The sequence below is a fragment of the Patella vulgata genome, chromosome 5 (genome assembly GCF_932274485.2).
Source record: "Patella vulgata chromosome 5, xgPatVulg1.2, whole genome shotgun sequence".
Lineage (NCBI taxonomy): Eukaryota > Metazoa > Mollusca > Gastropoda > Patellidae > Patella > Patella vulgata.
In genome coordinates, this window is record NC_065883.2 from 30,425,336 (window position 1) to 30,438,848 (window position 13,513).

At 36.1% G+C, this 13,513-nt stretch overlaps 1 protein-coding gene across 1 annotated transcript; it reads left to right on the forward strand.

The window, feature by feature from the left end:
* The first annotated feature begins 382 nt into the window (after positions 1–382).
* Positions 383–10,390, forward strand: LOC126822311 (cyclic AMP-dependent transcription factor ATF-3). The gene is made up of 4 exons (XM_050551117.2): positions 383–554; positions 5,987–6,363; positions 7,203–7,310; positions 7,543–10,390. Exons 2-4 carry the CDS (start codon positions 5,992–5,994, stop codon positions 7,681–7,683), a joined length of 621 nt encoding a protein of 206 aa, XP_050407074.1. The 5' UTR covers positions 383–554; positions 5,987–5,991; the 3' UTR covers positions 7,684–10,390.
* Positions 10,391–13,513: the final 3,123 nt, after the last annotated feature.

Consider the following 13,513-nt stretch of genomic DNA (forward strand, 5'->3'; position numbering starts at 1 on the left):
ACATCAGTTTAGCCTATGCCCGCCATCATTGGCCCGTCTGCTACAGAAAGTAAGATGTTAAATCTTATTTCAATTTTTTCATGGAACAAAATTCTTTACGTCTCCTAATTCTAATTTTATTTATTAATTTATTCAAGCGTAGTTTCGAACGTGGATTAAGTCGTCTCGGGTCATCAGGTGGCAATTCGGTCAATAGCATTCACAATCAGTTGTCCTGATAACAAAACTTTGAATCATCAACTTAACTTGCTTTTTTACAAAACTATATATTATAATCATGCAATATTCAACCGGTAAGATAACCTCATCGTGGCCTAATTCATGACGTCATGTACCACGTGGTATGTCTACTATAAATAAATGAGTAATTCCCGGTATTTATAAAGAGCTCCGTCTCGTGATCGAATTTACAACACAAACATCGAGACCCTTCGAGAAGAAACACGGGAATAACGACATATATACAACAAGAAAATACAAGATTGATGTACTAAAATTTAGTTTATGAAACTACCTTTCAATTTCTGCAAACATTTTGGACTGTTAACTGAAAGGTGAGTTGGATTAAGCGTTTATATGTCACGGGTGTTGCCGGTATGAAATCAATATACGGCCGTTTCAAGCGCGATTGCGAAATCCCTGACAGATATAGTGCAATACCTCACCTGTATAATATTAAAGTACAAACCACGTTTTGAATTTGTACTATTATGTTTTATAATTCATCAAACTTTTAAAATTAAGTCATATCATACCAATCACTTATATATGGTCTCACATTTCCATGTTTCCCATTGTTTATATTCTGTTGTCAAGCAATTATAATGCTGCCGCCGTACTATTTTAAGGAAGCGACGAAATAAGATTAATACGAAATTAATGTTTACTTGTGTTTACTGGTCGGGTAATATTTTTGTCAGTTCAGCGGCATTCGTCACATAACTCTTCCTCGTTCGTTTTAGCTGCTTTGAGCTCTTGTATATTACTGAGAGAGAGAGAGAGAGAGAGAGAGAGAGAGAGAGAGAAGGGAGGGGGGGGGGGTAACATCCACATAACGTTAACTAGTTTATTTCGGGTCTAAAATTTATTTCAATAAATCGTTTGTGCGTATAGGGGTCTTTAGCAGTGCAATGTGTTGGGGGGGGGGTCCCGGACAAAAAGCACGAGGTTGGGCAGGCGACCTATATAGTGACCTACGGATATTTATTCCAACTGAATAGAGACTGCGGGTGAGGGTGCTGGGTATCGTTTTGGTTGTCACAATGGTGTCTATAGTATAGGTCTGAAACAGGATCTGTTGTTTTTTTGTTTTTTTAAAGTTTATTACTTGGGTTTATTTGGGAACTGTCCTTTATAAAACCTAAACTAGTTTGTAATGTGTGTATTTTTTTAAAAAAATGACCCACAATTAATCCTTGTGCTTTCCAACAATACAATCGCCTGTGGCGGATTCAGGCAATTGATGTAACCTCTGACCTGTGGTCAGTAACGTTTTTAGAATAAAAAAATGATAATAAAAAAAACGACCTTCAACTCGACATTCAAGTCATTAGGTCATTTTTAATATGTTGCTGCGGATACTAGGAGACAATTATACTCAAAAGACAATATTTTTTCTAGACAACCACTATTCTGATTATGTGTTCATGTACACCGACGAAATAATTACCCAAAACAATTTAAAAATGCCTTAATCTCATTCAACAGAGTTTTTTTCAATCGACAAGTATTGGTTTGGAGCTTGTGGGCCATTGGCATGAATGCCGTGGAAAACAGGTGTGCGGTTGAGGAGCAGGGTGGCTTTTTTCTGTCAGACGATATAATAATTCGCAATTCCAAATAATTATGGGGTGTAGCATGGTGTGAGAGTTCCAGTTATGGTCACAATAACATACGAAATTTCAATTAATTATTTTGACAGCAAGATAGGATTTTCCTGTATTATTGAAACCTGTAAAACGTATAACGACATTAACAAAATTAATACACCAAGTGTCATAATTCACCTGTACGTTAAGATGAAAATTATACGGTCAACAATTTGAACACGTCACAGAGCATCGTCTCAAACGCATTCGTTCGTTCGTTTCTGGAGGTTTACGTCTACTTCCACCCAGGGTGATATCGTAGACAAACTCAATCACAGATAAGCCCCATGATAAATAGTATCAGATACTCCGAAAGAAGTAAGCATACCCTGCCTCCTGCGTGACACCGGTATCCTGAAATGGCAAGATCTTACAGAGACAGCAAATTACTGTTTTATTCGTTTTTAATTCATCTATTGAAGATTTAATTTTTATGGGAGGTGGGTGATTTATTTACAAATGACCTTGTTAGTTTCAAAATAACTAAAGCAAGCGGTTGAATGACCTGCTTTTATTGAAAGGAATTACATAGATGAAGCGTATCAACTGCAGTTAGAAATATTTACACTTGTAACAGGCTTTGTGTGGTTTGGATGTTCACGTCAAATAAAGGATGTTGGAGTGTCGTAGTTAAATACCTTTCATTCAAACAGCTATAAAACTGCTGATTCATAGATCTTTTTATAAAGTATCGAGCGTGTAACTGTACTGTAAGTTCATTATGTCACATTATTCCCGGTTAATGACATCCGGGTTATTTTAAAGCAGTTTCCCCTCAAGGTTACAAGAATATGGGTTGTGGGCGATAATATTGTTCACCTCTGACACTGCCAGATGGTATATATTATGTAATTATCATCATAAACGGAAATAATCGGTCTCATCATGTACGAATAGAGCCCCACATTTTTGTTGCGGTAATGGGGCGGGGGAGGATGGCGCGTATGTCTGTGATGAGATTAACAGACAACCTTGTTGCATCCGGAGTTCTATGATTTACTTCGCTCCCGGTGTTGACCGAGAAAGTTCATCGGGTTTTCCGGCGTAGTTCTCCCTTTGACAGTGGTGCAGGCTGGAGGGCCTGACAAGGACAGCTGTCTAGTCGTTCGGATAGCCCGAAAAACCGAGGTTCCTTGTACACATTGGCGTACACGTAAAAGATCCATTGGCAGTTGGAATTCGATATAAGTGCAGGCTGTAGCGCCGCTGTCCCGGCAAAATGTACCTCATAGCCCATTGCATGGCTTATGCCCATCTACATTATCCTAGTCGGAGCAGAACTGTAGGACGCTAAACCCCATTTCATTTCATCTCTATGATTTACAGTACATAATACTATTGACCCCGCCTTTCGAAGAAAGCAGGGGACTATTAAAATGGGTTCGTCCGCCTGTCTGTCTGTCCGTCACACTTTTTGGGACACAATAACTCTGCTTCTAATTGAGGTAGAATGTTCAAACTTGGTGTAGGTGTTTATTAGGTCGATGCCTTGAATGAGTTTGAAGATGAGCATTTTCTGCTTAGGGTAAGCAGAGATAAGCAATTTGATTGTTTTGATGCTTTGGTACACGATAACTTTAGTTCTGATTAAGTGAGAGTGATCAAACTTGGTGTATAGTTTCATTACATCAATACCTTGACTAAGTTCGATAATTAACATTTTCTGAGAGCGATAAGCAATTTGATTGGTCTAGACTTTTGGACACAATAACTCTCCTTCTAATTGAGCTAGAATGTTCAAACTTGGTGTAGGTGTTTATTGGGTCGATGCCTTGATGGAGCTATTTGATTGGTTGGTACGTTTGGGCACGATAACTTTGGTTATAATTAAGTGATAGCTATGAAACTCGGAGTATAGATTCATTATATCATTACCATGACTAAGTTTGATGAGAACGTTCTGCTTAGGCTAAGGAGCGATAAGCAATTTGATTGGTCAAGACTTTGGAACACAACAACTCTGCTTTTAATTGAGGTAAAATGTTTAAACTTGATGTTGATGTCCATTAAGTTGAATGTCTTGACTGAGTTCAATGATTAACATTTCCCGGTAAAGCTCAGCAGAGCTAAGCAATTTCTTTGACTTTGATTCTATCTGATAGAGAGTGATGAAACTTAGTGTATAGCTGATAATCAATTTGACTGCTCGATACTTTTGAAAAAGATAAACGTGCAATTAATTAATATGTGTCATCTGTTTATTTCGGGATTTCGGCGGGGGACATCAGCCTCACTGTTGGCTTGTTAACATTACAAAGGTCTATAAAATGTCTAATAGTATTTAAAGGGATGGGAACGTTCTTTAAGCTCTCAATGAGTAATTCTCTTTAATTCCAAGGTTTAATTGGGTTTCATGAAAGGATTACAATATACTAAATTACAGTTTAAGACAATCTCTACATATTATCATATTATATAGGTTATATATTCTTTTTCTTCATGACTTTCCTCATTCCTCTTACGTTTTCCTTGTCATTGTGTTAGTTATTGTAATTTAGAATGGCTCGGTTTCTTCTTTACGTGGTCGCATAGATGAAAGTTGATAATAAATAAAGGCGACAGTGTGTAATGTATGGAAACCGATGTAAACTTGAAATGTACTTAACTAAAGTTGGAATTGATCATTTTCATACTTGTTTGGACCAACATATGTTATAATAATGATTTGTCTGAATACTTTTTAAACCCCCCAAAAAAAAGAAAAAAAAGAAAAATATTACACCCCGTCCAAGAAACAGAGATAAAGTTGTTCATACGGTAATATTTTCAACCACCGCACCATACCGGTCTCGGACTTTACTCAAGTTATGATTACCTTCGGGAATTTACGGCCTGATGAGCAGTATACATGTCTGTACATATAACTATATAGGGTTATATATTAACCCACATGATTTGCTGTTCACCATGACCGAGATTGATCAATAGATCTCTATTTGATTTGGTATAATTTATACCTCACGAACATATTGAATTTACTTATAGCCATGACCTGACGTGTCACTACTTTTGTATATAATGTGAATTAATGACTGCAATTGTTCAACCAAACCTTTATCGTATACAGCCATTGAATCCATGGCATATCCATGAATTTGCTGGGGAAGGGGGGTGTCGAGTTTTGATGCCCACGAGAAGTGAAGCGAGCACCAAAGATGCTAGTTGGCTAGAGTCGGTGAATTTAATATCAAATCTTAGCTGAATGGGGACGATACCTATTATCAAACATAATTGGAATATCTTGACATTGTATAATGAATGGTTAAATATTCATGATAATCTTTGGCAATATGAAAGTATAACAAACATTTGTCAATTCTCAATTGAAAACAATTCACCTATAATCTGGCAAATATTCAGTGACAATAGATTAGTTTTATAATTACATCTGCTTAATTCAAAATAGATTTGTTTTTGTAACACAGGCGATGCAATAAAATGTATAATGTAGCACATGTCCCGAGAAATTTCTATATTAAGCCTTTTGGGAGGTATTTGCAGACAGTTGGGTATCCGAGATTGGGAATTGTGAATGGGGGATATCTTGACTGTATTTGGAGCAGTCTAGATTTCCTAAAGCTACCCATCTGTATTGAATGGTATTATGGATATTCTTGAAGTTGTCAGAAAAGTTAGTGCCAAAAGCTACGTGGAAAATTATCTTAATAATCTGTAACCAATATAACAGTCATTGATAAATTGCTGACTCATCAACATTTAAGACTGGTTAGTTACCATGACTACTACAATTACCAGTCTTTGTCATTAATGGACTTATGTTAGTCATAGTTTTCCAGTAAAATCATTATAATATAGGCAAATGCAATTCAAAATCTCGCAGATTATCCTTCTCAATTTAAAGCTACGACCAAAATATTTAATTCCATTAGCTTTACTGAGTACAACTTTATTCCCAACCCAAAATTTCACATTATCAGATAATCAAATCTTGTCGTCAATAGTCAATGGAAGGTGTGCAATGAACATCTGGTGAATTTTAAAGTATTGTGAAATATCTTAAGCTTATCCCACAAAAATTAGCCTTGGGCTATTCCCACATTCATTTAGAGGTATAATGAGAACACAACCGCTAATATTTTATCTAATTTTAATTACAGTAGATATGAAAGATACTATTGCCCAGCGTTTGCTACACAGCATCATGGCCGGGAAAGATATTAGCCAATCCGAAGTCCCATCCACATCAGCTGATAACATCGACTTCCTGACTTATGATGACGACAACAGTAACGTCTTTTACTCAGAGGACGTCGGTCCTATGTGGACTGATAACATTATTGAACTCAGCTCGTCAAATACGTCGACCAATGACTCCCAAGTAAGCAATGTTCTGCCTTTTGAAGAACGTCAGACCGAAGATCCAATGTTAGATTTAGTAAAAGGGGAGTTAAAACATAGAATCAGGTCCAGACGTCACGCCTCAGGTCAGGAAGATATTGTTGTAGATTTTGCAGCTGAAGCTAAGGAGGAAATGGTAAGATCATTTTTTTAAAAATTAATAATAGTTATTGTGTGTCATTTTAAACGAAATACACCGTGTCCTACTTCTGGTGGGGAAGTTGATTGTGTATGGTATTTAGACAGGGTGGGACTTCGTAATTTTTTTTTAAAAAAAATTGGATACTATTTGTCAAGCGCTGGCCAGGGCTATGTTGTAACTACGTGCCAGTAACACTAGACCGTGTCTCAATTCAGTCGAATGAAAATGACAGCCTTGTATTCTGTAGAATAGATGATGGTACGGTAAATGGTGTTGCAAATGAGTGTGGAAAGAATGTTTATTAAGTATTAAATGAATAAATAAATGAATGAATGAATGAGATAAGGACATTGAATGACACATTATGATCATTATGGATACCAGGGGTGAATTTAAATTGGAAGGTATTAATGAGTAGGTTATACGAACGATTTGATGAATGCCTGAATTAATGAAAGAATGGGACGAGGACATCGGAAGACAGAGTTTGGCATTATGATTCCATAGATAAATTTGAGATTGTATGGCTATGAATGTACTGATTAGAGTAAAGAGGGGTATCTTTGGATGGATGGATTGGAGTGGGAGAAGTGTTGATTGAATCTGTATTTCTTTGACAACAAACAGAAGATATGAATGGTAAAGGATAGATATATTGTGATAGATGAATGGATGATAGTGTTGATAGTGGCGAAGATGATGACTTTAACCGAAAGAATGAACGGTACGTTTATACTTCATTTCATCAAAACGTATGATCTACTAGACTAACGCAAGTTTTCGTTTTCTTGAAAAAACGACCTTTAATTCACTGGGTATTTCATCATTTACAGTTGACTGGCGAAGAAGAAGAAAGAAGACAACTTCGTCGAGAAAAAAACCGAGTTGCTGCCCAGAAATGTCGTGGAAAGAAACGAGAACGCGCAGACAATCTAGAAGGGGTAAGTCATCCTTAATGCTATCTTAACTTCTGACAACTAGCAACAAGAACGTTTTGAACATTAGTTTTAATTTTTTTTTTGCTTTCAAAAGCGTATTTTGAAGGGATAAAGATTCTTCTCCCACCATTGTATTGTCTTTTACTATTCAATTTTAATGAACTAAAGTTTTAGTATCTGTTTGGGGGGTTGTTTTTTGCATTTTATCAATATATATGTGTGTTTTTTCTTGCAGGCTGTGGCTCGACTAGAGAATAAACAATCTCGAATCTCAGCTGAAATTGCCAAACTTCAAAACGAAAAGGAACACCTAGAAGATTTAATTAGTGTCCATCAAACAGTATGTCCAAAGATGAAAAAACATGGAGATTCATAAAGTTCTATAATAGAATCCTTTGTGAGGAGATTTAATTCTACTTGTGAACGTGTTTTTGGCCTTTGATATATCAACACAACTACACGCAAGAAGAACCGATACGAGCCGCCGTTTGTTTGAACTTGCAGGCACCATAATACAGTTGTATCATTATCGGGTCGTAAGCTGATTAAAAACGTTAGAATAGAAACATGGATTTGGTGCCAATATTAGTGTCCCAGGTAGTCTGATAAAAATGGTTAATAGTTAAAAAGGCAGGTTCCTTGAATAAAACAAACTAAAAAAAAATAACCTAAGAAACTAACGAGAACATAGTGGGCATTATTTATCGTCATTATTCCGCAAACGTTTTCTCAATGCAACTTTAGTCTAATGTGATTTTCTGTAGTCATAGCAACCACGTGTATATCTGTAAAATCCAGGAACTGTTTACTGTATTGTTGCCATGGACATTGGTAAATACAGAAACGTTGATTTAGTATTAGTAACGACAGATAACCATAGAAACAAGATAGAGTGACGGTTAACCATAGTAACACAGACTTGTTACTATAGCGACGACTGTGCATAACGGAGAACGGTGTGATGTGCGAATGTATACTGTGCATGATTAATGTCTGTAAGAATGAACGAGAACAATTTTTTTTATCCTAGACTAGCTCTGCGACCTTTGCTAAAGACAATATAGTATAAGAACTAAAATGGCGACGGACTTGTGTTTAGATCTGATCAGACTTCAAAATGGCTAAAACAAAATGGTGGTCGAGTAAAAACGATTTTATTCATTCATACTACTTTTGATGAATTATTTTCTACTACTTTAACAGTGTTGTTAACGGTAGTTTGTTATTTGGGGTGTAAGTGTTCAATATTTAAACACCTTCATTGAGATAGGCCTATATAAGTGTTTATTATAAATCGATTAATATGTAAACTATATTAGTTCCTATAATACAGGTTGTCTCAAATAGTCAAATTATTTGATGGGTATATTTTGATTAAATATTTTTCATCGTATAATTAAGCACATCGGCCTCATTCCACCCAACTCCTGTTACATTCTTTTTGGATTAAGTTTTGCATTTATATTAATTTATCAAGGCAGCATACTAACCCATTTTATATTCGTATATACACATAATCATCTATATCGTTTTGGAGCTTGGGTTAAAAATAAAATTAAAAATATTAATAAGGTATAGCAATATTTTTCTGCGTCAAGTTTTGAGTTTTGGACAAACACTTCAGATGAATATCCAATTTATTGAGCCTTGACGTTTACCGCTGGCTTAACTCCAGAGAGTTACATGTTTACCCCTGGGATTGCTTGCCAGGAAAATCCCAAGTTTATCATATCCACAGTTTAAATGAAATAATAAGTGAAATACGTGATATTCATGTATTTTCTCTGGTTTCAATCATCATCATAATCACAAAATTAGTATCAGTATGGCAACAGGTCTCCATTATTTTGATTATATTTTTTTAAAAGGAGAATTAAGTAATAAAAGTTCAATCAAAAGTTCAGTTCATGTTGAATTTAATATAGGCCCATTACTTAAAAATAACATTTGTTCAGATATTAATTATCTTTAGGCCTGTTTATTTTGTTGTGTTTCTGTGTTCATTTAATAATTAACAATCCAGTTACGTACGTGCTGGCTGGGGTTGCGGCAGTTACAAAATCTTGCCCCTCCCCTGCTTGCTGTGACCAGAAGACCACTGCTCCTATCACTTTATTTTGGAAGTCATTGCTGTCACCTTATTATACTCTCATTGGCGATTTGTGTAAAACGCCTTTAGATGAAGGGGCCACTGTGGCTCGGCGAGTAAGATGTTTCCTCGCTAACCTGGAGGTCCCTTGTTCGATCCCTGCTTTGGCCGAGAAAGTCCATTGGCATTTTCCGGCGTGGTTCCTCCTTGTCAGTGATGCAGAGCCGAAGGTCTAGCAAGAGACCACGTATAGTCGTTCGGATGGGACGAAAAACAGAGGTCCCGTGTACATATTGGCGTGTTGCACGTAAAAGGTCCCTTGGTAAAATATCCCTCATAGCACACTGTATGCCGTATGCCCGTCTTCATTAGACCAGGCGGAGCAGAACAGTATAGGGTGTTAAAGGACAATATTGGCGCCAGTCATTTTCACATATGTGATAGAGCTAGTTAAACACATTCCAAATATAATTTTAACACAGAGATCATTGCTACGATAGCTGAGTAATACATGTTTCCTGAATCGGAAGTGACGAACGCCAAAGGAAAACACAAGTCATCTCTCTATATAACTGACTGATGTGACGAGTGATAACGGATATACGGGCGAATTTCTGTTCACTAATAATTTGGAATGTGTTTAACCAGCTCTATCACATATGTGATAATGACTGGCACCAATATTGTCCTTTAAACCCCATTTCATTTCTTTTTGGGTGATCAAATCCCTGGCCATAACCGTGGAATTTCAATAGTCCACAATGGAGAAAATGTTTTACACAAACACCGGCATAGATGTATTTTTTAGATTTATTATTAATTTGTGTGTACTGTGTACGATATTATTTGAGAATACTTATTATTAAATAACAATTTGTTGTACATATTGTATTTGATTTTAATGAGTGATGAATATGTTATTTGTTGTTAGTAACGAATGTTTTACAATTATTTTATTTAAAGCAGAAAATAAAAAATAACTTTTATCTACAAATTGAATAATATCTCGTTAACTTGATTGATGGTAATTGTATTTACATGGTAATTGCACCAATGGAAGTACCATCGATCCTGATCAAAGTCAATCTACATAAATAAAAAAATTACGAATTAATTTAACATGAGTCTATACATGGATTTCACAGGAAAAACATAACTGGCAATGACAAAGTAATAACAGATGTTCTGAAAAGAGTAATCGCGACGTAGAAGGGGTAATAATAACGAAATAAATCAGCCTATATAAGGAAGTAAACGGCAACCCGTTTTTACCGTTCGGTAAATTTATGACCCACAGCAAGGAGACATAAAGGCCCACTTTCCAGAATATGCGCATCTTATGGTATGCTACGTGTATATGATGGAGGTCATTAAAAGGGGTTGCCGTTTACCTCCTTATAGACAAATTTATTTCATTATTTGTAATATTGGAACGGATGTCGTGGAATACCTAATAAGCCAAGAGTCTGTGAGGACACCCAAAAAGGAGAGAAAGAATGTATTTAAGCCTCGAATGTTCATTTCGGCGACAAAGGTTTAAACCCTAGTTATCCCCAATTTACAGCACCTGTTTAACCCCTGAGTCCTTAAATATTTTGTGGCAGAAACGCCCGTCACTCTGCTTTACAACATATATCTAGCATTACAGTGCTCATTTTGTACGGGCAGCAGCGCCGTGGCTGACTACTGTTACGTGACAGTCGTGTTTTCTAACAGATCGAATAAAATGTTGTTGTTTACCGTGCCTGGTTATTGTTTCAATCAAACTCGTTTTCCTATCCATATTTTTAGTAAGGGTTGTATGACTGCTCTGTGTACAGAAAATGACATAGCACATAAATCATTCTAAATATCAGAGACACGCCACCTGGGCCTGCAGCCAAAATGTCTAGCATGAAGTTCCGCTACAAGGTCCTCCCTACTCCCTACAAGGTCCAGGTACACAAATCCAGAGAGTTCGAAGCAAAATGTTTCCAATAACTCGATTTCGGGCCAGATGAAAATTGTGATAATTGTCAAGTAAATGCTATATTTATAGTATACCAACAATTGTGAAGTTGACATAAACTTAAATATTGGTCCAAACACACGATGCCTTCAACCTATGCAAAGAATATTCTATTGGTTAAGTTAAATTTTGATTTAAAGCAAAATACAGAAAACATAATGGACAAGGGAACATACGGAATTTTGGAAATCCATTTACGGTAAAAGGAGTTATCTCCCGTCATGGAAAATATCAATAACAGTATTTTTTGTTCAAAGAATTTATTCGATAAACTGAATAGGATTTAACTACGGATAAGGGACTTTATAAGTTCAACCTTTGCTCAGATAGGAGTTGAGGCTAAAGTTCTAACAAGTATTAAAACTGAAACATAGCATCTACAGATATTTAGTTTTCTCACTAAAATAGAATGGCCAAAACTAAATAATATTGCAATGGGAGTGACAACATTGTAATGAAGAGAAAAGAAATCAAATGGAGTTTAATGTCTTACTGTTCTGCTCGAACCTGTATAATGAAGATGAGCATATGCCATACATTTTAGTTCGGTGTGTGTGTGTGGGGGGGGGGGGGGGAATTGTACGTGTACAACTAGTATTGCTGTTATCCATGCAAGTGGCATCAGTGTGCAACAGTGACTCAGTAAGGGGCTGGCTCACTTACCGGGATTTCCAGGGATTGATCTCCCGTAACTTTGATGACATTTAAAGTGAAGGGTAACGGCGTAATTTTGATTTTCAATGATTGTTTTACTTCAATAAATTAATTAGTTTTTGTCTTATATTCTATATTTAGCAAATTACACAATTATTGATACGGTTTCAGTTGAGATGTTTGTAATTTGGCCTTAAATATCTGAACTAGCGGTTTACAGCTACCTGTAGTAAGAATAATGTAGGGTCTAATTGAAAGGGTATGTGGGTGTGGGTTTATATTTTAGTGGAAAAAATCACGTGGTTTCAATGCGATTTACAAAACTACGGATAGATTCTGGTCTCCATTACTTCATAACCATATTGCTCAACCAATGTCAAACATATCTCCTTGATCATCAGTCTAGGAGCTCCGCTCATAATTTCTGGGTAAACACCCGCTCACCAACCCTTGCAGGTCCACGGGACCCCGTTAACGATATAAATATTGGGTTTGTGTCCTAACCCCTGGGTCCGTATCCAAAAGATATCTTAAGTCTAAGTTAGTCACTTAACTACCAGATTTCACTTAAACATACATTATGCAAGAGCTAAATCTGCCTATTGCAAGTCTTTATTTAGGCTTCAGATGTTATAGAAATTATTAATTAGACCTTTATTTACATGACAAGCTCAAAATCAACTCTTTAGACCCACGGATGGCATGGATACAGTTTGGATTAAACAGTTGTTCATTTAAAATTAAATCAATAAATGACACCAAGCTAACGTTTACTGTTAGTCGCTGATGTCACTACCGGAAGCTGGTGATGAAAGGCCTGCCAAGCGAGGCTACCATAGCCATTGAGCATGTTACTTAATAATCGAAAATATGTGGGTGTAGTTATCGTCTGTCAATCAAACGATCGCCAATTCTCATAGATGGTGCAGACACAATTTATGCCTATTTCTAGTACAAGCTTCCAATAGTGACAAATCCGTTCGGAACAAAGTAATTTGACAGAAATTTTCAACATTTTCTTTTTTTATTATCTATTAATGAATTATTTTATCAAGAATGACCAACTCTTTATAAAAGCTGCCTTAACTTATAAGTGTTTATAGTCTTTTAGTGGTATTAAAAAGCCAGTTTAAGTGAGAAAAAGCCACTTAACTTTAAGTGACCTATGGAATATACATGTACCTTAAAGTTAAGTAAGATTATAATGACTTCTTTTAACCGGAGTACACAATGTAGTAGCAGGCCCGTAATGGCGATTTTAAAAGTTAGGGAATTAAGATTGAAACAAAGACAATGTCGCTGAGCGTAGCTGGTGGCATCAAACGTTTTTGGGTTGTTTTTTTTTTCATCATCAGTTTTGATTTTGTGTATGAGATTACTAGCACCGAAATGGTCAAGGTTTTTTTCCCCGATCATCTATCATGTTCGTATTGCTTAATCAATCATATTTGCCAC

Excerpts from the sequence above, each read along its gene's own strand:
- LOC126822311 (XM_050551117.2), top strand. The coding sequence starts at position 5,992 with ATGAAAGATACTATTGCCCAGCGTTTGCTACACAGCATCATGGCCGGG. Across the intron at positions 6,364-7,202 it reads CTGAAGCTAAGGAGGAAATG|TTGACTGGCGAAGAAGAAGA; the intron begins GTAAGATCATTT and ends CATCATTTACAG. Across the intron at positions 7,311-7,542 it reads GCGCAGACAATCTAGAAGGG|GCTGTGGCTCGACTAGAGAA; the intron begins GTAAGTCATCCT and ends TTTTTCTTGCAG.